The sequence below is a fragment of the Callithrix jacchus genome, chromosome 14 (genome assembly GCF_049354715.1).
Source record: "Callithrix jacchus isolate 240 chromosome 14, calJac240_pri, whole genome shotgun sequence".
NCBI classification, from domain to species: domain Eukaryota; kingdom Metazoa; phylum Chordata; class Mammalia; order Primates; family Cebidae; genus Callithrix; species Callithrix jacchus.
The window spans coordinates 27,580,964-27,604,891 of NC_133515.1; the positions used below are offsets into that span (position 1 = coordinate 27,580,964).

General features: G+C 52.9%; 1 protein-coding gene and 1 non-coding gene across 39 annotated transcripts; one reads left to right on the forward strand and one right to left on the reverse strand.

Annotated features, from left to right (window-relative positions):
* The first annotated feature begins 11,049 nt into the window (after nt 1-11,049).
* LOC118147582 (U7 small nuclear RNA) lies at nt 11,050-11,111 on the forward strand. Its single transcript, XR_004734026.1, has one exon. It is a non-coding gene; the product is annotated as a U7 small nuclear RNA (small nuclear RNA).
* A 3,481-nt stretch (nt 11,112-14,592) lies between these two features.
* Nucleotides 14,593-22,504, reverse strand: SH2D6 (SH2 domain containing 6). 38 transcript variants are annotated; one of them, XM_078348977.1, is made up of 17 exons: nt 22,207-22,232; nt 22,064-22,089; nt 21,681-21,715; nt 21,262-21,332; nt 21,044-21,158; nt 20,444-20,496; nt 19,763-19,823; nt 18,439-18,461; nt 17,925-17,985; nt 17,457-17,526; nt 17,185-17,212; nt 17,036-17,060; nt 16,440-16,495; nt 16,144-16,227; nt 15,816-15,974; nt 15,022-15,150; nt 14,593-14,817 (listed from the first exon to the last, which is right to left on the reverse strand). In XM_078348977.1, the coding sequence occupies exons 1-16, from the start codon at nt 22,207-22,209 to the stop codon at nt 15,034-15,036; spliced, it is 987 nt and encodes a 328-aa protein (XP_078205103.1). In that variant the 5' UTR covers nt 22,210-22,232; the 3' UTR covers nt 14,593-14,817; nt 15,022-15,033. The 38 variants fall into 38 exon arrangements, with proteins under 38 accessions (XP_078205103.1, XP_035127976.1, XP_035127971.1 ...); XM_035272085.3 differs by lacking the exon at nt 21,044-21,158 and having other exon boundaries at nt 18,439-18,485; nt 21,262-21,278; nt 22,207-22,504; XM_035272080.3 differs by lacking the exon at nt 21,044-21,158 and having other exon boundaries at nt 22,207-22,504.
* Between the last annotated feature and the right edge of the window lie 1,424 nt (nt 22,505-23,928).

Below are 23,928 nucleotides of genomic sequence, written 5' to 3' on the forward strand. Positions count from 1 at the left end.
TGACGTAAAAGAAGAACCAAGAAAGGGTGGTGTCTCAGAGGCCAAGTAAGGATGTGTTGAATAAACATGATCCCAGCTGGGCATGGTGGAGCACACCTGTAATCCCAGCTACTCGGGAGGCTTAGGCTGGAGGATCACTTGAGCTCAGGAGCTCGAGGCCAGCCTGGGCTACACAGCAAGACCCTGTCTCTAAAAAAATAAAATGTGAACCCTTGTGTTTCTGTTACTAGTATTGTTGATAGACTGAATTCATGCTACAGACGGGCGATTCTGCTAGCACTTTGTCAACAGTTACTCTGGAGGCACAGTGTCATTATGGCTCCATTAAAGAAAGCCTGCCTTTTTCTGTTGCCCAGGCTGGAGTGCAGTAAGTGGCATGATCACAACTCACTGCCGTCTCCATTTCCCAGGTCCAAGTCATCCTTCTGCCTCAGCCTCCTGAGTAACTGGGATTATAGGCGCACACCTGGTTAATTCTTTTAAATTTATTTTTATCTTTTTTTTTTTTTAATCAGGTGGGGTCTCACTGTGTTTCCCAGGCTTGTCTTGAACTCCTGAGGTCAAGCAACCTGCTCTCCTCAGCCTCCCAAAGCGCTGGGATTATAGGTGTCAGTCACGGCTCCCAGCCACCATTCTTTCTTTTAAAATTTTTGTAGAGATGGGGATCTCTGTGTTGCTCAGGCTGGTCTCAAACTCTTGGGCTCAAGAGATCCTCCTGCTTCAGTCTCCCAAAGTGCTGGGATTACAGACGTGAGCCACTGCACCTGACAGAGGCTGCCATTTTTAGTGGCCAATGGTGGAACAGCCAATCCATCCAATGTAATGCAGCAGTCGTCCTCTTCCCCTCGCACAGCCAACTGCAGGGAAAATCAAGAGGGAACAAGTGATGAGGGTGTGGTGGGGAGCAGCACTTGGCAGGAGACCATGGATGGAATTCCAGGTGGGCAGGTGGAGCCTGACAGCGCACAATAGAGCTTTGGTCTCTGGGGAGCCTGGGAAGTGTCTGGTGAGACCCTGGCCCTTCACTACAGTGACACCTTGGGCAGAATGAGGAAGCAGGAAGGGGTCCCAAGTGTTGGAATAGATGAGTTCTTTGGTGAGTACACGAATTTTCAGGTGGTAGAAACACCCAGAGCCTCCAGATCCTTTCTCTGTGCCCCCTGACCTGTCACACAATAGATTCGCCATCCCCTCACCCTTCTTCCTCAGGAATCCCCTCTCTGATTCCAGCCCCCTGACTTGACCTGTTCTCCCTCCAGCAGCATGGCCTTCTGATCCTCTCAAGTCAGAGCCTCTCTGGTTCATGGGTCCCTTCCCAGACTCTCACCCCAATAATGTCCTCAAATCCACCCTAGAACTGAGCCTGGTTTCACAAAACAGCCATGGCAGCTACTTTCTGTTCTCTGAAATAAAATTTCTGTTGTCCCTGTTGCATTACTAATCAGGCACAGCTCATACCCTCTGAAGCCTTTTTTGTTTTTTTTTAAAGACGGGGTTTCACCATATTGGTCAGGCTGGTCTCGAACTTCTGACCTCAGGTGATCTGCCTTTCTCAGTGCTAATCCCTCCCAAAGTGCTGGGATTACAGGCGTGAGCCACCGCGCCCGGCTCTTTTTTTTTTTTTTTTTTTTTTTAAATAAAAATAAAATTTAAAACTCATCCAGCACACCCGGCTAATTTTTACATTTTTTAGTAGAAACGGGGTTTCACTATGATGACCAGACTGATCTTGAACTCCTGACCTCGTGATCCACCTGCCTCAGCCTCCCAAAGTGCTGGGATTACAGGCATGAGCCACCGCGCCGGCCCATGAGCCACCGCACCCGGCCCAAAGCCTTCTTATTATCCTGTTTCCGGAGAAACTGATTCTTCTAGGCACTCTGTGATGTTTAGAAAGAGAGATCTGCTTTTATTTGTTTGTTTATTTATTTACTTATTTATTTGAGATGGGGTCTCATTGTCACCCAGGCTGGAGTGCAGTGGCATAACTTCGGCTCACTGCAACCTCAGCCTCCCAGGTTCAAGCGATTCTCTTGCCTTAGCCTCCCAAGTAGCTGGTATTACAGGCATATGCCACCACACCTGGCTAATTTTTGTATTTTTAGAAGAGACGGGGTTTCCCCATGTTGGCCAGGCTCATCTTGAACTCCTGACCTTAAGTGATCTGCCCACCTCAGCCTCCCAAAGTGCTGGGATTTAAAGGCATGAGCCACTGTGCCGGGTCTATCTTTTTTTTTTTTTTTTTTTTTTTTTGTGATGGAGTCTGGCTCTGTTGCCCAGGCTGGAGCACAGTGGTGTGATCTCAGCTCACTGCAACCTCTGCCTCCCAGATTCAAGTGATTTTCCTGCCTCAGCCTCCCAAGTAGCTGGGATTACAGGCATGCACTGCCAGGCCCGACTAATTTTTTTTTTTTTTTTTTTTTTTTAGTAGAGATGGGGTTTTACCGTGTTGGCCAGGCTGGTCTCAAACTCCTGACCTCAGGTGATCCACCTGCCTCAGCTGCTCAAAGTGCTGGGATTGCAGGCATGAGCCACTGTGCCCAGCCAAGACCTGCTTTACTGAAGTTAGTATTCATGTCAAAGACAGAATATGAAGATACAACAGATAAGGGCTCACCCCAGAAATACCCCACAGATCATAGCGTGGGGTGAGAAGGAACCGGGAGGAGGAGGGGATTGCAGGAGGAGTCACCCTTTACGCTAGAGAACTGTGCATTTTCCATTTCACGGAGGGACAGTCTCTTTTTGTCATCCTGTTGTAATGTGCAACACTGTGTTCAGTTCAAGGTCGAGGAACAGAATGTCTCACTACAGGAGGCCCCACCCCAAGGGAGCCAACCCACAGCCTTGGTCTCCGAGCAGGAGCATTAGCTGAGCCAACTGCACAGAGAACTCATGAGGCACCGGGCCCGTGGGCCAGTGGGTTTGGTGGCCAGGGATGTGTGTGTGTCCTGGCAGAAAGCTCAGGGTTTCAGGGTACTCCTGGCAGAACAGCAGACCCTCTCCCTCTCTCACTGCATTCAGCCGGCATCCTCAGCAACAGCCAAGGGACTGCTTTGGGGCCCAGCTCAGAGTCCAGCTCACAAGAGATGACCCAAGAAGAAGAGTCCTTGCCCCTGTCTTTGAGATCTCCATAGACAAGCTGTGGTGAGATATTTAAGAACTCAAGGTCATTTACAAATTGAAGAGAAGATAACAGGGAAGTGGGGTGATGATATGAAAAACTGATGGTGCTCCAGTTAGCTGTGACCTTGGGTCTCCTTAAGTCTTGGCTCCTCAGCTTTCCTAAGAAACAAGGAGGCCAATACCATCTGTTCTTCACTTCGGCCTTGGGCGTCCAGTGGGGTAACAGGTGGACGGATGTGAAGGAGAGAGAGAACTGGAGCGTGGGCCTGTGATGGGGAGAGTTCATTTCTGGTCATTTCCTTTTGGTTCTGAAGGAATGTTCAAAGCAGAGGAGTTTGTCCTTCCTCATCAAGCATGAGTTCAGGGAGTTGTGACCTTGCTGTATGAACTCAGATAATGAAATAATTCAGTGGTTAATAGAGACTTATCTATGGAAAGATATACAAAGGACTGGTAGTGCTGCTTGCCCCTAGAGGGTGGAGAATGGGGTAGCTGAGTGACAGGTGCGTGTGGGGAAAATTGATTTTCTCTGTATTATACTCTTGCACTTTTTAAATGTAATACCACGTGACTGTATTATCTGGTAACAAAGAGAATTCAAACTTAAAAGTTTGAATTCAAGAGAGCCAGGCTTGATGGCTCATGCCTGTAATCCCAGCACTTTGGGAGGCCAAGGTGGGCCGATCACCTGAGGTCAGGAATTTAAGACCAGCCTGGCCAACATAGTGAAACCCTGTCTCTACTAAAAATACAAAAATTAGCCAGGCATAGTGGCAGATGGCTGTAATCCCAGCTACCCCGTAGGCTGAGATTCACTTGAACCCAGGAGGTGGAGGTTGCAGTGAGCTGAGATCACTCCATTGCATTCCAGCCCATGCCATAGAGTGAGACTCCATCTTAAAAAAAAAAAAAAGAAAGAAAGAAAGAAAGAAATGATTCAAGTGGTTCTAGGAATTGGTTCAAGAGGTTAGGGCAAAGTCAGGAGTTGAACTTTATTTTTTAGATCTCCTTTCAGTGAAAGGACAGGAGAGTAGAAGGTCTTGTAGTATTCAGCAGCCTGGGCCTCCTCATTGCTCTTTCCAGTGAGCCCGTGCCTATACCACAGGCCTCCTGTGGGGTGGGTACAGTTGGTGGGTACAGCCTGTGCCTGCCCTCCATCACAGGGCACCATGTGCTCACTGCCCATGAGTCCAGCTGCCTGAGCTCACCAGCAGCAGAAGTTGCATAAGCTGCAAGAGCTGCTGGGAGTGTTGGCCGGGAGTCATAAAGGTGGGTGCACAGTCCTCCAAAGACAGTCAGACATGGTTGAGGAGAAAGGGCAGGCCCCAGGTACAAGGGGCAGACTGGAAAGGCCTCATTCAACCCTGGCATTGGCGAGGAGGCCAGTGATGGCCATGGCCACTGGTCCTACGCCGGAACTGGAGGAGCCGGTCCTGTAGTCAGCCTCAATCCCCAGGCAACAGACCCAATCCCACTAGTGCCAGCCGGAGTTCAGCAGGACAGTTCAGTATTGTCTCAGCAAACAGCTATGGTGCAGGAGGTATAGCTCCAGTTGCTCCTTGGCCTGTCTCCAGTCCCTCCAAGACATGTGTGGCCCTGGCATGCTACTACCCCAAATCCACAAGTCCTGTTCTCCTAGCCTCCTCCATCCACCCCTGCCCATGGGAAACATGGTTCTCTGCTCCCCTGTCCCAGCTGGTGTCCCCTGACAGGTGAGAAGCCTGCCTCCTGCTCAGTGCAGGTGTATGGGGCAGGACTAAAGCAGCAAGAGGATGTGGGAAGACCCTGTGGTGTGACTCCTGGTTCTGCCGCTTCAGCTCCCAGGCCTCAGCTTCTCCACCTAGGGCCTCCCTATGTCACAGCATCGTCACTAGGATCCCTCAAAACACTAATCGCAAGAGCACTTTGTAAGATGAGGCATGCACGTGATATGTGTTATTATTTGTCACATTCTTATCACAGAGCTCTTAGTAAGTAGATGCTGAATGAATCCTGGTCCTGAGCCAATGATACCTGAGGGTTGCTGAAGGGTGATAGGCTCCAGCCTTCCTACGTTGGGCCTGGATGTCTAAAGTAAGAGGGGAGAGCCAGAGGAGGAAAGTCCATCTTCTTATGGGATAAGAAGGTCTGGAGACTTGCTGGGTGAGGTGGCTCATGCCTGTAATCCCAGCACTTTGGGAGGCCGAGGTGGGTGGATCACCTGAGGTTGGGAGTTCAAGGCCAGCCTGATCAACATGGAGAAACCCTGTCTCTACTAAAAATACAAAATAGGCGGGTGTGGTGACACATGCCTGTAATCCTGGCTACTCAGGAGGGTGAGGCAGGAGAATCACTTGAACCTGGGAGGCAGAGGTTGTGGTGAGCCAGGATAGTGCCATTGTACTCCAGCCTGGGCAAGAAAAGTGAAACTCTATCTAAAAAAAAAACAACAAAAAAAACCCCAGAAGGTCTGGAGACTTACTCGGAGCTGTCTGACCTCTCCCGGAAGAGGAAGTGGGCTGGTGTGGACAGACCCTGCGAGGCAGAGCCCGCAGTGAGCCCAGCTCCTCTGTTCCACTACAGAGGTCCCTGGAGGTGGGGCTCTGGTCCCCACGCTGCTCTGAGGCTGCCCATGTAGAGGAGCAGGTTTGACTCAGAGTTGCTCAGAGATGACCTGGAAATGGAGGGGCTGAGGAGCTCCAGGCTGGCATGGTCCTCCTTGCCACCCTCTCCCTGCTAGCAACAGACAAGTCCAGGAGGCTTTTGGGAGCCTGCTGCCTAATTCCCATCCCATCCCTAAGCAAGGCCTGCTTCCAGATCCTTAGGAGGCCCTCCTATGCTTCCAGAAGGAATGGAGCTGGACCCTAGGAGGCTGAGGCAGAGGGGGCTGAATAGATGCATTTTCAAGGGTATGCCAGGTGCAAGAGGCTCCGGGTGCTGAGGACAGGCTGAACTCACCCACCCCTGGCCTTGCATCAGCTGCAGGGCTGGCTGCCAGGCCCTGGGAATTAGGCAGCCGGCTCCCAGGAGCCTCCTGCCCTTGTCTGTTGTTATCAGGGAGAGGGTGGCAAGGAGGAGCAGGCCAGCCTGGAGCTCCTCAGCCCCTCCATTTTCAGGTCACCCAGCTGTCCCAGCTCCCAGCTTCCCAGGCAGTGAACATTCTGTGCAATCAAGGGCAGGCACAGTCTAGGGCCTGGGAGATCACCCAGCCTGCCCAAGGCCTCTTTGCTGGAAGCTTTCCTAAGTTGGTGGGTATCTCCCAGGCAGATCTGGGAACTATGAGGTTGGTTTCTTTCTGGCCATGACATCACTGCTTTAAAAATGACCCTCCAGGCCGGGAGCGGTGGCTCATGCCTTTAATTGTAGCACTTTGGGAGGCCAAGGCAGGAGGATTGCTTGAGGTCAAGAAGTTCAAGACCCACCTGAACAACATAGTGAGATTCTGTCTCTACCAAAAATTAAAAAATTAACCAGGCATGCTGGTGTTCCCTGTAGTGTCAGCTACTCAAGAAGCTGAGGCGGAAGGATTGCTTGAGCCCAGCAGTTCAAGGCTGCAGTGAGTCATGATTTCACCACTGCACTCCAGTCTGGGCAAGAGAAACGTCTCTAAAAATTTAAATATAAATATAAAAATGAGCCCTCACCAGCAGCTGCAAGTGCCGCAGACGCAGGCCAACAGTGTATGAGGGAGGCTTCCAAAGCAGCCATGGATTATTGCCATTGCATCTCAGGGCTGAAGGTGATGGGAGGTTCACAGGCAAGACGCCTGGCTCAGCTGTTCTCCCCAGGGCCCAGCCCCAGTGTTTGGGATTGCCTGGTACTTTCTTTATCCCTGGATCCTCTTGGGGTGCAAAAGTGGATGTGTGCTGGGGAGAAAAATCTGTTCTAAGCATCGGGGCTGCTGTCTGGGATGACCTAAGAGCAGAGCTGAGTTCTACAGGCAACAGAAGGGGGACCGGAGAAGGGGCTAGTGCAGAAAGCAGGCAGGGGGCAGGAACACAGGCTCATGGGAGCCCGGGGCCCTAGTCCTGGTCAGTCCTAACTTAATGCTGTGGCCTCAATTTCCCAATATCTCTTCCTCAATTCCTTCCCACAGGTAGGGCTTTCCCTCAGCTGAGGAGCTGCTAGAGAAAAATGTAGTTACCCTCTCCCTTTCATTTGTGGGCTCCTCTCCTCTCCGTGGGCCTTCATTTCCTCATCTATAATATGAGGAGGCAGGACAGGGCAGCCTCGGAGCCGAGCAGCTGAGATGTCCTAGGAATCTATGCTGTTATGATTCGACCAGAGCCTCCTTCTCTTTTGATGCTCTTTTCCCCACCCAGGCCCTACCTTGGTGTCAGTTGTGCTTTTGCTCCTCATCTCCGATCTCTGTCCTTCCAACTTCCCGGCTGCATGGAGACTGGGCCAATCCACTGGTGATCTCAGGACAAACATTAGAATGTCTGAAACCTGGCTGGGTGTGGTAGCTCACGCCTATAATCCCAGCACTTTGGGAGGCTGAGGCAGGTGAATCACCTGAGGTCAGAGAGTTTGAGACCAGACTGATCAACATGGAGAGACCCCATTTCTACTAAAAATACAAAATTAGTGGAGGCACATGCCTATAAATCCCAGCTACTTGGGAGGCTGAGGCAGGAGAATTGCTTGAACCTGGGAGACAGAGATAGCGCCATTGCACTCCAGCCTGGGCAACAAGAGCAAAACTCTGTCTCAAGAAAAAGAAAAGAAAAGAAATCCACAATTGCCTTTTATCCACTGTATCTCCTGGGAATCCAGAATGCATGATGGAGGGGGCACTTCTCCCCAGAGGACAGTTAGGAGGGCACACCTTGTGGGGCTAAGTAGAAGGGCTGGTGGGGGGCATAGGGCAGCGGGTGCTGGGTGAGTGGGGTGGGTATGGGGAGCCGGCCAAGGCTGTGAGAGAGGCATAGTCCCAGGCAGCGTGCACTTGGTCCCAGTAGGAATATTGGAATTGGAAAGGCCTTTAGGGGTCCTTGAGGCCAACCACCCTGCCCATCTGACCCCATTTTAAAGATGAGGAAACTGAGCCCCAGCAAAAAAAAGTGACTTGAAAGAATATATATATATATAGTGTGTGTGTGTGTGTATTTTTTTTTTTTTTTTTTTTGAGATGGAGTTTCGCTCTTGTTGCCCAGGCTGGAGTGCAGTAGCATGATCTTGGCTCACAGCAACCTCCGCTTCCCAGGTTCAAGCAAATCTTCTGCCTCAGTTTCCCAAGTAGCTGGAATTATAGGTGCCCGCCAACATACCCAGCTTTTTTTTTTTTAAGAGATGGAGTTTCACCCCGTTAGTCAGGATGGTCTCTCTGACTTTGTGATCTCCCTGCCTCAGTCTCCCAAAGTGCTAGGATTTTACAGGCATAAGCCACCGTGCCCGGCCTAATTTTTTGTATTGTTGTTGTTGTTTTTTGTTTTTGTTTTGAGGATGGGGTTTCACTATATTGGCCAGCATGGTATGGATATCCTGACCTTGTGATCCACCCACCTCTGCCTCCCAAAGTGCTGGGATTACAGCCATGAGCCACTGTGCCCGGCCTTTTTTTTTTTTTTTTTTTTAAAGAGATGGGGTCTCACTGTGTTACCCAGGTTGGAGTGCAGTGGCTATTCACAGGCATGATCTCACTACTGATCAGCACGGGAGTTTTGACCTACTCCATTTCTGACCTGGGCTGGCTCACCCCTCCTTAGGCAACCTGGTGGTCCCCTGCTCCTGGGAGGTCACCATTTTGATGCCGAACTTAGTGCGCACCCGATCGGCATAGCACACTATAGCCCAGAACTCCTGGGCTCAAGCGATTCTCCCACCTCAGCCTCCCAAGTAGCTGGGACTACAGGCATGTGCTGCTGCGCCTGGCAATTTTTTGTATTTTAAGTAGAGACTGGGTTTCATCATGTTGGCCAGGCTGGCCTCGAACTCCTGACCTCAGGTGATCCACCCATCTCAGCCTTCCAAAGTGCTGGGAATACAGGTGTGAACCACCGCGCCTGGCCAAGAAAATATAATTTAACACCAAGAAAGGCGGAAGAACTTGATTTCCATTTAAAAGGTGGCCCTTAAATGGAATAGCTTTGCATAGAAAACGCTCATGCTGGTTGCAGTGAGCCAAGATCATGCCACTGCACTCCAGCTTGGATGACAGAGTAAGATTCTGTTTAAAAAAAAAACAAAACTCATTCCACAGGTTTTTTTTTCTTTTCTTTTTTTTTGTCACCAATGATGACATGGTGACCATCATCATGGTCCCTGGGTGTTCTGAGGACCAGATTTGGAAACTACTGTCCTGACATCCTTCTGTTCCTGCCACCTCTCTTTCTCGTCAACCAGCTTTGCAAAATAAAGAAAGGGAACACTTGAGATAATTTAGATCAAAAGCACTTTTATTTATTTACGGAGATAGGGTCTCACTATGTTGCCCAGGCAGATCCCGAACTCTTGAGCTTGAGTGATCTGCCTACCTAAGCCTCCCAAAGTGCTGGAATTACAGGCATGAGCCACTGTGCCCAGCTCAAAAGCACTTTGAAAACAACTTCAGTATCCCCCAAAATGATCATTCTAGACATGGGAATAATAGGAGCACAGTGGCTTAGAGAGGTGTGCATGGAGGCTGGGCCAGGGACTTACTCCATGCTGGGCTGAACTGCAGAATGTAGCACCCCCTGCTAATGTAGGTAGGTGGGAGGGTAGCTGGCTGGCTCCTCTTGCATCTTTAGCACTTAAGAGTTCTGGGAGTATTGATTCTGGGATGACAGTGAATGTGCTGGGCCCTACCCTGGCAGAGAAAGCCTGTTTCTCATGTCCCCTGACTCAAGGGTTCCTAAAGACTGGGAGTGAAGCTGGGGAGGGGAATCCTTCAGCAGGTATAGAGGGAAAATGAGATGCTGTTTGATGTCTGGCACATAGACAGCACTCAATTACTATCTATGAGTGAACAAGTGGAATGTACAGTATAGTTTATGGTAAATTCAGAGACAACCAGATAAGTCTGAGTTCTATTAATAGTTCTACCACTAACTGCTCTGTGCTTCAGACACATCTCCTGACCTCTCTGAACTTCAAGAACATGAGTGTCTGTATTGGACTGGAGTCTTCCTCTTTATCTCTTTTTAAGAGATGGGGTCTTACTATGTTGCCCAGGCTGTAGTGCTATGTGATCCCACTATTGGTCCGCACAAGTGTCTTAACTTGTTCTGTTTCCTACATGGGCAGGTTCACCCCTGCTTAGGCAATCTGGTGGTCACCCACTCTTGGGAGGTCACCATATTTATGCCACTAAGTTCAGACACCAGAATGGCATAGCACAGTACGGCCCATAATTTCCAGCCTCAAGCAATCCTCTTGTTTCAGCCTCCCAAGTAGTCAGCACTACAGGCACACATCACCACCCCCTGCTAATGTTTTTCTTTTTAGTTTTTTGTAGAGACAAGGGTCTCACTATGTTGCCCAAGATGATATCAGACTCCTGAGCTCAAGCAATCCTTCCTCCTTGGCCTCCAAAGCACTAGGATTACAGGTGTGAACCACTGCACCCGGCCTGGAGTCTTCTTTACAAAGACCAGAAGCCATATTCCCACTTAACTCCTGAGCTTAAACCAAAAAGGAAATTTCTCACTCATATAACTGGGAGGGGCACTAAGGCAAATACTGTCGCTTTGGGGCAGAACACAAAGTCTCCAAGACTCTTTGTCTTCGCTTCACTTCTGCAGATAGGCTCTATCCACATGGCAGAGAAGGTGGCCATTTGCAGCCCAAATCCAGATTTGGAAAGAGGTCTGGCTTCTCTGTCTCAACATCAAGAGGTTTTCATGGGCCCTGTTTGGTCCCAGTAAGACCTAGGTCACATGCCTGATCCTATAGTGCGGGAAGTGGATTGTGTTACCAGGAAGGGAATAGAAAAGCCCAGTGGGCAGATAAAACAATAATTATTCATGTTATAGCTCTTTTAGAATTCATCTAGCAGGCTTTCCGGTTTTTACCAGAAAGCCCCCTGAAGAAATTTTTCAAAAGAACAACAATAATTACTACAGTACCTACAATGCCTAAAGGCTTCATAGGTATGTGTGTATATTGGGAAAGACTGAGTCCTTAAAAATGCAGCACAAAAGTGACCAGAACAAGGCTTCGCCAATTCACAGTTATTATTATTAGGAACCAATCGTATGGCTCCTATTACCTGTCAGACTCTGCATTAGGCTAAGTAAATGTTTTTTGTTTGTTTTTGAGATGAAGTCTTGCTCTGTTTCCTAGGCTGGAGTGCAGTGGCGTGATCTCAGCTCACTGCAGCTTCTGCCTCCCCGGTTCAAGTGATTCTCCTTTCTCAGCCTCCTGAGTAGCTGGGAATACAGGTGCACGTCACTACCCCCAGGTAACTTTTTAAAAATTTTCTAATTTTTAATTTTTTTTCTTTATTATTATTTTTTAATAGAGATGGGGTTTCACCATGTTGGTCAGGTTGGTCTCAAACTCCTGACCTCAGATGATCCACCCACCTCGGCCTCCCAAAGTGCTAGGATTACAGGCATGAGCCACCACACCTGGACTTTTTTTTGTATTTTTAATAGAGACAGGGTTTCACCATGTTGGCCAGGATGGTCTCAATCTACTGACCTCATGAGCCACCCTCCTCAGCCTCCCAAAGTGCTGGGATTATAGGCGCAAGCCACAGCACCCGGGCAGTATATGAGGGTTTTTAACTTTTTAATTTATTTTTATTTTTTTAAAGATGGGGTTTCACCATATTGGCCAGGCTGGTCTCAAACTTCTGACCTCAAGTGATCTGCCCACCTCAAACTCCCAAAGTGCTGGGATTATAGGTGTGAGCCACTGCACCTGGCCTCCAAACGGCACACTTCTCAAAGACTTAATCCCCTAGTCGGTGACCCTACCTAGAATTTTCTTGAGTCTGGCCTGCTGGGTGGTAGGAAATGGGGATGGGGTGCTTGGAGGGATGCTGGCATGGTGAAAAATAAAAAGGAATCATCTCTCACCTGAATGATCAGAATACCTGCAGCTCCTAAATGTTCCCCCAGCCTTTGTGCAGCCCCTCTGGGTCATTCAACAGTATACAACCGGAGTGATGCTCCTGGGATACCATCATCCCTCCTGCACCCACCCCTGCCTCCATGCCTCCCCAGTGCCTTATGGAGGCCTCCCAGGCTCCTCCAGACCTAGCCGCTGCCGACCTTGCCAGCTTTCACCACTGCCCCTCGCACTTGGGAAGGCATGAGACTTGGAAACCTCCCCATAGGTGGCTATTTAAAAGTAATTAAATTGTTAATGAACAATTCAGTTCCTCAGTCACACTGGTCACATTCCAAGTGCTCAATGACCCTCAGTGGCTGGTGGCTACTGTACTGGACAATGCAGATAGAGAACGTTTCTATCATCACAGAAAGTTCCACTGGACAGCACTGGATTGGACTATTCTCTTAACAAAGGGGGCCCTTTTAAAGGAATGTTATCAGCTTTAGAGGAATCCAGAATAGACTTGACCTATTTGATGACTCTTTCAATAAATATTCGCCACCCACTGTATTCCAGGCCCTGAATACACAACAGTGGACGGTAGTAGCCGGTCTGTCCTGGGAGTGAAGAGGCAATGGCTTAAGTATCTGGGCCCAGGCTGGGGGAGCGGTGAAGGTTCCCTGGACACGGGGCCATCTGCGCAGGCCTGCAAGCTGAGGAGGCACTGGGCAGGCAGGACGTTCCTTTTTGCCCTCAGGCCCCAGTTAGAGGCTGTCCCACTGCCTGGCTGCTCCTCCTCTCTTTCTCCCCAGGGAGGGGAGGAACGGAGGCTAGTTCCTTGAAGTTAGTCCCTGAGCTGGGAAAAATCAAGGGTCCCTGTTGGGCCATTAACTCAGGAGCTGTGAGCTGTAACTTCTACTCCCCCACCACAGACCTCGTGGCTGCCGGGCTCAGTAACAATAGGCTTCCGAGCCTGGGGCCTTTATGGCCGGAGTGGAGAGCTGCTCTAGGGAAGTGGAACCTGCCAAGCCGTAGTGGGTATACTGGGGGCCTGACTGTACCCTGAGGCCCAGCCCAAGGTGTGAGGCCCAGACCAAGGTGCCAAGCTCAGCAACCTCCACAGCCCCTGCGTGCCTGCGGGATGAGGCTGGGGAAGGTGTGGCGGGTGGAGGGAGCCAGGCCTGGGCCAGCGGCGCTGAGAGCGTGTCTTGGGGGTCTCCTATCCTGCTGCTTCTGCTAGAAGCTCCCGCTGTGGGTCCCCTCCTCACATACACACACTGGCGTCCACCCCCCACCCTCCAACGGCGCCGCCGGCCCCAGCTTACGCCCCTCCTAGTGCCTTGACCGGTGACTGTGTCCTTGCAGCGATTTTGACAGTGGCAGCTAATTGGCCGGAATTTGGAGAGTGTTTCCTTGCCCCCTCAGACACCCCTTTACGTGGCATGTCTCACTTAAGCCTCCTAACCCGAGGACGTTGACGTAGGGATGATTATTTTCCCTTTATTACAGGCAAGAAATGAAGGCTCCGAGGCGGTAATCCGCAGGAGCCGGCAGTGACGGAGGCGGCCGTCCACGCCCTGCCGCCCCGCACCCCGCCTCCCGCCTCCCGCCTCCCGCCTCGCGCTGGCATCTCCGCGTCCTCGGTGCCCGCCCCATCTCCGCTGGGTTTCCGCGCCTCCGGGCCGGCCAGAGCCCGGGGTCGAAGGGCAAGCAGGGCCGGGGAGTCCGGGGGTTCGGAGTGGGGTAGGGGGTCCGGGCCCTCGGTGCCGGCCCGAGCTCGAGGCTGCCGCAGAAGCGCCCTTTGTTTCGCGGCGCTGGCGGCTTTGCGTAGTCACGGTCACATGGCGCTTCTGGCACGGGGTGTTCCGGGCGCCGCGCCAGGGCCGAGGCGCCCCCGCCCGTGGCCTGCCCCCTGCCGCCCGACGCCCTCGCCCGCTTGCAGGCCGCCGGCCACCCGGTGTTCCCCAGGCCTCGGGGTCCGCACCCTGTCTTTCAGCTCCGCCTGGCCGCCCCCAAGCTCCCGCCAGCCATCCTGTCTTCTCTGAGCACCACTGTTGAGAGTTCCCTAGCTTTTCATTCTAGACTGAAGCATCACATACAAATGTTTCCCGGGCCCACTGTCTCCCCTGTTCTAAACAACACCAAGCTCCCAAAATCAGGCTTATCACTCCTCCAGGGAGCGCTGTACAGTGGATAGGTGTTGGAGGAGTCGGTAATGGACTCCATTCTCCTCGTTCAATAGTGTGTCAGAGACAGCACTGGGCCTCCCTCCCTTTCCCACTTCAGCCCCTACAAAGCAAAACAAAAATCAGCCATATGGCCTGGCTTCTGGGCACAGAGCAACTAAAGGTAAAAGTCCCAATCTGGGGTAGAAACAACTGGCCCTTTCTGCCCTGGCCTGGCTCCTGCATCTCCATTAACTGCGGGCTAGTCTGCCCTGTGACACTTGAGAACCATGGGCCTCCTCGTGCAGGCCACCTCTGCTTCATGTAGCAGCTTCAAGAATTCATTCCACAAATGTTTATTGAAAGTGAAACACTTGTGCAAGGTAGGCCAGTCCCTCCCAGGGTACGCTAGGACCCCAAGTGGATGTGAGAGGACCGCTATTTGCTGTTCCAGCAGTGCCTGTGCTGTCCCCTGACTGGTCTAGGCCACCACGGTTCCTTCATCCAGGACTTAGTGAGTTGGGTGGACACCTGCATTCCTGGAGGCCAGGAAGAGGTGTCAGCCCTGGAGAGGCAACAGGGAGGCTGACATCACGCTCTAGGTGAACATGGGGTGGGTCTTCAGGACCCTTCCCAGGGTCTTCAAGCAGCTTTTCTCCATTAATGCCGATTGTGGGCATGGGAAAGGCTAGGGTGAGGAGTGGGGAAGAGAGAGAAGAAAGCCCAAGGTGGGGCGGGGCAAGAAGCAAACTCCACAGGCGCTGTGTACCTTGCTGTGGGCTCAGGGCTTGGTGGGAAGGCTCAGGCAGGTGAGTTCCCGGCTGCCACGGTGTCTGTCCACAAGGGGTAGGGGGTGCCGAGTGAAGTGCTGGACCATGGCTGCCACAGAGGGGAAGAGCTGGACAGGGAGGGAGGGCATCTGTGAGTCCCGTGACCCTCATGCTGGGAGCAACTTCCTGAGGCAACTGTGGGACTCTGGCAAGGTGGCTTTTGACACTTTTCTAGATATCTTCCATCCCTTTTGCCCCATGCAGCTCCACTGCCATTTTGCTGCCTGATTCCAGGCCTCAGGCAGCTTTCCTGCTGCTGCACCCATGGGCACGACACTGGCCAGACCCTTATGTCCAAGGCTAGATCAAACAGACTCTAGGGCATGCCTCTGCCCAGGTCCTCCAGGGTGGGGAGCTGAGTGGTGGGTGACTGTCTCTAGTTTGCACCCCAGCAAATGCTGGGTGTGACGTAGAGTCCTCAGGGGAGGTAGACAAGATTCTGAAGAATCTGGACCCTGCCCTCCTCCCAACTGGGTTCATTAGAGACACAAAGGCCCCCACCTCGACCCTGTGCAGACTGAGCCATGGCAGGAGGAGCACCTCCACCCCCAGAGGGTGGGCCTCTTCCCAGAGTGCCAGGTGTCTGGGAAGGAGTTCAGGGCTCTGGGCTCTGTCATTTCCACCCACCCCAGAAACACAAAATTTGGGTTTTTCCCTAGGCAAATGCTCGTGGCTGGGCCTCGGGTACTGCTCTGCTGCCCCTCCTTAGGCCCGTGCCTCCTCCAGCTCCCACCTCCTCATGGTTCCTGCCCTCCCGGCCTAGGGCATAGTGGCGCCCGCCATCCAGCCGCCGGATGGGAATGTTGAAGACCCGGCCTCGGAGAAGCACTGCCAGGGTGAAGGGCTGGGAGCCATGAGGCCCCGAGCTGGGGCGCACGGTATAGGCCCCGTCCTGTAGAGGAGACCCCAGCCATCAAACTCATCTTCCAATGGTCCTCCCACCGCCCCAACACATGATGGGGCCAGAACCCTCCTGGCTCTCCTGTGCCCCACTGCTGGGCTGGCCACAGCATGTGAGCAGAAGGGGTTTTGGAGAAGGCCTGGGCTCCGTGGCTGCCCACCTTTTCTAAGCGGAGCAGGGCACTCTCAACAGCACGGCGGTCACAGTTCCCTGAGTACCAAGGCTGAGCCAGCAGGTCGCCATCCTGTGCATACACACAGCCACCCAGGGTGCAGTTATTTGTGTTCCCATTGCCTTTGCTCAACTGAGTCCCCGGCAGGCGGGGTGTCCCACATGTGTGTTCAACATGTGTTCTCGCGGTGGTGCACCCTTCAGCCCAAGAGGATTCCTGGGTGAAGACCCTTAGGCTTTGCTCCCAGAACCCCTCCCCACAGCCGGCTCCCAGCCCCTCCTCACCTCAACAGCTGAGGTGCTCCCAGTGGGGGCTACAGAGGGAGGAGACAATTTCCTTCCTGCCAGAAGAATCAGATTATAGAGCTGGGGCTTCGTTGGGGTGGACAAGGGAGGCTTCTAGAGGACAGGTGCAGGGGTGGGGAGCAGGAGGAGGAGTGTATGGGCCCAAGTGCAAACCCAGGCACCCGGTGCTTCTCCCACTCTCCAGGTCTAGTGCCCTGGCAGGACCCACCAGCCAGGCCTCGTGTGACTTCCAAATGAGGTGTGATCTTGGGGCACAGACTAGGAGCTTCCTGATTTGGCACAGACCCTCAAAAATCCCCAAGGGTCCCCTCAAGCCTGATCTCAGCTGGAGTCAGAGCTTCAGGGACATCCTCAGGAAAGTGAGGCCTGAGATAGTCTGGCCTGCAGGGCTGGGGCTGGGGTAGGCCCTGGCAGGACCACCTACATTCATGCTGAAGATGCCTGCAGTCACCTACTTTTTTTTTTTTAAGACTAGCCAAGTGCAGTCGTGAGGATCAGGGAAGGAGTTCGATCTATAACTGACTGTGAACAATCAGTTGGGATAACTCACTACCTTTGGACAAGCCTGTACTCACCTTTAGATGTGGCATCTGCTGCGCCCTGGAACACAGGAGGTCTGATCAGAAGAGGCTGGGTCCTGCAGGCCTGCCGCCCAGGCTCCAGGTCCCACCCTGAGTCTCCCTCCCTGCCTCCCTCTCTTCTCCCCTGACCATTAGCCTCTTACATTCCAAGTTTCCTGGGGGGCTGTGGGCCTGTGGGAAGAAAATTGGGGGACAGAACTCAGGGTCTTTATGTTTTTCAAGAGAAAGAGCCAGTGAATCCAGCATCAAAGCTGCCCCTGCCACCACTGCCAATGGCCCTGGGACAGTGCAAGGAGATCCCATCCCAGGGCCAGGGCTGGGGAAGGCTGAATTGGGGTGCTGTTTGTGTGTGTGTGTGTGTGTGTGTGTGTGTGTGTGTGTCTCACACACACACGAACCTGGTTGGGGCACTTACCTGGGTACCCTGGGCAGAAGCCCTGAAGCCATCAGGACTTGGGAGCTGAGAGTCTGAGTCAAAGCCAGGACTGAAACAGAGAGGGCAGGCTGGGCTCGGCTGGGCACCAGGCAGGGAACCCACGGTGGCCAGGGCTGGGCTGAGGACAGCTGCAGGGCCTGCTGCTTCTCTGCAGCCTGGACTTTCTGGGAGTGCTTCCAACCAGAGGCAGATGCTGTTCTGGCTGCAGCAGCTGGGAGCCCCACCCAGCCCATGCTTTAAGGGGGGCACCTCCCCTGCCAGCACAGCATGGGTCAACCCGGACCACAGACGGAAGTGTGATGTCCATGCAGTGACTGAAGGCAAATACATGTTGTTGGGGGTGGTGAGAGGTGGCAAGGGAAGCAGATGGAGCCAGGAGAGTGTGTCATGCTGTGGGCAGCTGAGGGCCTCGGGCAGGAGGGGTCTGGAGCTGAGGGAGCGGCTCACCTGGATCGGGCTCACATTCCAAGTAGAGGTCCTCATCAGGTTTCTTTGGAAGGCCTGGTACCTAATGTAGGGAGGGGTGTGTGGGACCATGGTTTGCCCAGTCCTGGGGTTCCATTTAGGACTAGGGGTCCTGGGGGAGGAGCCATTAATTTGGAGGAGTGGCACGCACCCCACTCCCGCCTCACACAGTGACCCTCTTTCTGGGAGCCAGCTTGAATGATTACAATTTCTCCTCTGCCTGAGAGGGGCATCCCACAGGCACCTTCCCCTTCAGAAGTGCCCATGGGCCCCAGCTCTCAGAGAGTGTGAGGAGGAGCCCTGAGCGGTACCCTCAGGACAACTGGCTCACGTCTGCCAGGGGCCTGTGGCTGAGAGGCAGGGGCTCTGCTCTGAGCCTTTTCCCTTGGTTTCAGGGATATTTCCTGGGCCTCCCTAGCCCCCCACTCCACCCCACCGCTGCCAGTTTCCTAACCAGAACCCCAGAATGTGAGGCGGAGATGGAGGGGCTGCTCACCATTCTGGATGATGCACCCTGCTCTGGAAGGAAAAGAAGAGAACCACCTGTCATGCGCAGCAGGGAGAAGAAAGGAATTCAGTGGGACTGAGGCTGGAAGAGCAGAGTCTTCTTAGGGCGCCTCTGAGGAGGGCGTCTAAGTGTCAGCTTTGAAGCCCCAGGAGAAAGCTTTCCTTATCCCCTGATGATTCTCTGCACAGCCTATGGTGTTGCCTGTCCTGACCTCCCAACTGACTTGTCAGGCCTCGCTCCAAATGACTTTGGACTGTTCAAAAAAATTATAGCAGCTGGGCACAGTGGCTCATGCCTATAATTCCAGCACTTTGGGAGGCCGAGGTGGGTGGATCACTTGAGGTCAGGAGTTCGAGACCAGCCTGGACAGCATGGTGAAACCCCCTCTCTACTAAAAATATAAAAATTAGGCGGGGCACGGTGGCTCACGTCTATAATCCCAGCACTTTGGGAGTCCGAGACAGGTGGATCACGAGGTCAAGAGATCGAGACCATCCTGGTCAACAAGGTGAAACCCCGTTTCTACTAAAAATACAAAAATTAGCTGGGCATGATGGTGCACGCCTGTAGTCCCAGCTACTCGGGAGGCTGAGGCAGGAGAATTGCTTGAACCCAGGAGGTGGAGATTGCAGTGAGCCAAGATCATGCCATTGCATTCCAGTCCAGTCTGGGTAACAACAGCGAAACTCCGTCTCAAAAAAAAAAAAAAAAAATTAGCCAGAAATCGCTTGAACCCGGGAGGTGGAGGTTGCAGTGAGCCAAGATCATGCCATTGCACTCCAGCCTGGGCAACAGAGTGAGACTCTGATTTAAAAAAAAAAAAAATCAGAGCAGTCGAGCCAAAAACAATTTTTAAAAAGTAGACCAGACTCTGCTTCTGTGTGATCTTAGGCATAGCATTTCATATCCCTGGGCCTCAGTCTCCTCATTCATTTCATTAGAGGCAACGCCAACTGCCTGCCTACCTTAGAAATCTGTAGGTAAGGCCAGGCACGGTGGCTTATGCCTGTAATCCAAGCACTTTGGAGGCCAAGGCAGGCGGATCACCTGAGGTCGGGAGTTCAAGACCAGCCGGACCAACATGGTGAAACCCCATCTTAAAATATAAAAAAAAAATCGGTAGGTAAAAAGGGGCATAGCCATGTGGGTCTCATACTCTCGTTCTCATACTGTGCCCCTTCATGGGCACATCCCTTGGTGCCATGAAGGGGCAGAGTATGAGACCCATGTCAGACAAGCACAGCTCTACCCTGTGGCAGGAGGACTCCCTGTCCCAGGGATGGAGCCACGAAAAGAGAGGACATCACACTACCTCGCCTTCCGAAGACAGGTGCCTGCTTCCCGGTCGCCGGCAGGCTCACTCCTCCCTTCAGCTGTGGGCACAATGGGGGCCGGTGAGGGCAGATGGAGGGAGGAAACTGAGGGCGAGATGGGACAGGATGGGACCACTTGCATCCGTGTAGCTTTAAAAAATGTACAATACAGACGACTCTTATCTTTGCTTTTACTCTGTGACTCTTTCTTTGTTGTGAATCACTCCTGCTTTTTACAAAAATTCTAATGAAATGTATGATAAAGGTAGTAGTTTTCAAAATCCGAAAAGTCCCACTGGGATCAAGGTGGGAATGAGAGCTGGCAGTGACTGGCAGCTGAGGTAGGGACTTCGTCACTCCGGAGGTGGAGAGGGGTCCTCAGGTCTCAGAACCCAGGGAAAGGGCAGCTGAGCCCCTTCCCTCCCCCTCAGGCAGGTGAGAAGGATACCCTGGGTGAAGCTGAGGGGAGGGTGGAAGGACCAGGCCAGGAGTTGGAGGAGTGACTGACAGCGGCAGGGCTCTGGCTTCTCCTGCATCTGGCATCTGATTTTTCAGGGGCCTCTTGAATGCAAATGTGGGGGTATTTTGCAAATGAGATGCCTCTAAGATTCACTCACTGGGAAATGGCAGCTTGGGGTGGGGTGGGTGGGGAAGGAGGGACTTCTGGGCAGGCCTCTCACCATGGTGGGCTGAGGCAGGGGTGGCTTGGATGGACCCAGGGGGCCAGAGTGATCTGGAAAAGACCGCATGTGTTGTGAGTTGGTGGGTTCCTCCCAGGCGGGTTCCCATTTTCCTTCCCCCACCCACCTACCTAGTCTCCATTTCCTCCTCCTTCCCTCGCTCCCCTTGCTCATTGGCTTCCTGACAGCCCAGTCTCCATGGCAACTGGAGGCAGGCAGTTTCCTTGCCCCCACCTGGCCGAGGAGCTGAGCAGTGGGGGTGGGATGCCAGCGGCAGCCAGGGCTCTCCCAGCACCCCCGCCCTTGGCCTGAAGAAGTGTTGGGATCTCAGAAGGGGAATGCCAGGCCCCCACTGTTGCCTTGGTTACACCACCCCTCCTTTTCCCTTCCCACTCTTCTTCCTCCCTTCCGCCCTCCCTCCCTCATCTCTCTCTCTTTCTCTCTCTCTGCCTAGCCAAGAGGCCCCTATGGCTGCCAGCTGAAGCCTCCCTTCCTGCCTCAGCACAGGCAGGGGAGGAGAGGCAAGGCCTCTGCGCTCTAATCTTGTGGGGACCCTCCTGCCCTGCCCAAGCACCCTGCCTCCCACCTCCCAGCCCTCACCCAGGTACAAGGAGTCCTCCTCCGTGCCAGGAAGGTGGGCAGGGGCTAGACTGAGGGGCAGAGCCTCACAGGGGGGAAGCTCATACTTATTTTCCTCCTCGTCCTCCTCCTGGGCCTGGAGGAAAGGATGCTCAGTGAGCGGAAACGGAGGGGAGAGGGTGTTCAGCACAGGCTCTGGCCATTGCCTCCTCCACCCCAGCCTCAGCAGCCAGACTCACCTTGTGTCTCCAGGTCCCTGGGGCAGGCAGAAAGGATGGGCTGGGGGCATCTTCTCTCCAACCTGGGGAGTCTGCACAGACAGGCTAGCTTCACCTCGTCCCTGCCCACCTTTCCCCCAGTATAATAAACCATCTGCCCTTGACAGTGCCAGTGCTTCAGCTCAAAGGTACCACTCATCACAGGCATTTCCAATGCTGCCGCAGGGACACTGAGGTAGGCATTTTGGAAACAAAGGGCCCTTCCACCTATGCCCATCCCCTGCCTTCTGCAACCCTGATTCTGGCCAAGACAGATGGGAGAGCTAGGCCCCTGTGACTCAGCAGTGCTGGGCTCTGGGAGGTAGGAGGTGTGCAGTCACTGGGGGGACCTGTAAGGGATTCCAGTCTGTTGGCCCCCTCTTGCCCACTGTATCACTTACCCACACATCTTGGGGGTGGGAGCGGTGGCCCCAGCCTGCAAGCACACTCTAGTCAACTCTGCCCAAGGGACCCTTGAGTTTGTATGAGACAGACACTGTGTTCTGGGACATTCATATCTATGACAGTGTGACTGACAGAGACCTTGGGACCAGGGCAGCAGAGAAGGAGGCTGCGGGCAGAGCTAGCGCTTGTGGGCGCACAGCTGTATGAGCTGGTGCCCTGGGGAAGCCCTAGGGCTGACTAAGAGATGGAGGCATGTGAATGGTCTCCCTGGGCAGAGAGGGTCCTGGCAGAGCCAGCACAGCTCCTGGGATGGCTGTGCCCAGGAGAGGAGGGGTAGAGAAAGACAGGAGGCGGGGGAGAGAGGAGCCCCAGTACTCACCCGGGCCTGCTCCCACTGAGCTTGTCCTGGAAAGAGCGAGGGTGGGGAGAAGAGGAGTCAGTGCAGCCTCTCCCTGGCTGAGTCCTGGGCATGCCAGGTGGGCAGGTTGGTGTGCCTGGGGCTGCCCGAGGACCACATCTTACCATGGCAGAGGCAGAGGAGTTTTGCCTCCCTGGAGCCTGGGATCTGCCCCAAATGGCCTGGGGACAAGGGCTCCATTGTTCCCATCATTTGCATCTCCTAAGCACCAGGAAGATGGATCTGCTGTGGCCTCCAACCCCAGACCAGCTTCATCCAGGATACTCCCAGGGCCCAGCCCCAGCAATCTGAGCCTCCCCTAGGTGGGCCATCCCCACACTGTGGTCTCTAGCCCCTCTGCCGACAGCAGGAAGAGCTAAGCTGGACCAGGGTTCTCAGGCTTCCTTCAGCTCTCTGATCAGCGTCGCCTTTCTCATTTCATAGACATTACATTATTTGGCAGATCCAATTAAAAACAGCAGGCTGGGCTTGCAGTTTTCTTAAACCTTTACTACTGTTGGCATTTGCTGGTGAGTGGTGACCAATGGTCAGGGAAATGAGGGCGAGGGAAGCGTCTAGACAGAGGCGCTCATATTTAGTGGGGCAGCTTCACTTTTCGATGGATGTATTTATCCATTCAGTGGGTATTTATTGAACATCCACTGTCTGCCAGAGACTGTTCCAGGCCTTAAAGATGCCGTAAGAAAACGAAACGGGCAGGCATGATGTATGTTTCCCCATCAGAGTCTCACAATAACCTCATGCTGCAAGTACTAGTTTTATCCCTGCTTTTCAAATGAGGAAACTGAATGTATTAGTCAGCTGGGGCTGCCATAACCAAAACCCACAAACTGTGTGGCTTCAGCAACATAAATGCTCACTGTTCTGGAGCTAGAAGTCCAAGATCAAGGTGCTGTAAGGGTTGGTTTGTGATGCAGCTTCTCTTCCTGGCTTGTAAACAGCTGCTTTCTCTGTGTCCTCACATGGCCTCTTGTCTGTGCAGGCACAAAGAGAGGTGGTTCTGGTAACCCTTCTTCTTATGAAGACACCCACACTATCAGATTAGGGTCCCACCCCCATGACCTCATTTATCCTTAATGACCTCCCTAAAGACCCTACTTCTAAATAGTCACATGGGGGTTTAGGATTTTAGCATATGAATTTGAAGGAAACACAATTCAGTCCTAACACTGAGGCTCTGAGAAGTGGAATAGCTTTCCTGAGGTCATGCAATTAGCAAGTGTTAGAGGTGGGATTCAACCCCAGCTCTGCCTGTCCCAGAGCCCGTGCCCTAGAGGCTAAACGTCCTGTATCTCTCCAGGATTGGGTCAAAACCCTCCTTTTGCTGGGCATGGTGGCTCACGCCTGTAATCTCAGAACTTTAGGAGGCTGAGGAGGGTGGATCACCTGAGGTTGGGAGTTTGAAACCAGCCTGACCAACAGGGAGAAACCCCGTCTCTATTAAAAAAGTTAAAAAAAAAAAAAAAAAAAAAAAAGACCTTCCTTTCCTACGATGGAATTAATTAGCAGTGCTAATTGTGACCTTTCTTTTCTCTCTCTCTCTTTTTTTTAAGATGGGGTTTCACCGTGATGGCCAGGCTGGTCTTGAACTCCTGACCTCAGGTGATCCACCAGCCTTGGCCTCCAAAGTGCTTGGATTACAGGTGTGAGCCACCGCGCCCGGCCAATTGTGACCTTTCTTAAGGAGCTCATGACTTCCAGGGGCTCTGTTACCTGAGTGAATTTTGGAACCTTGACTTTCTGAGAAGGTTACGATAAAAAGGAGGGCTGGGGCCTGGTGTCTGACTCTAAGTCAGGGAATGAGGAAACACAGATCACAGTCATTG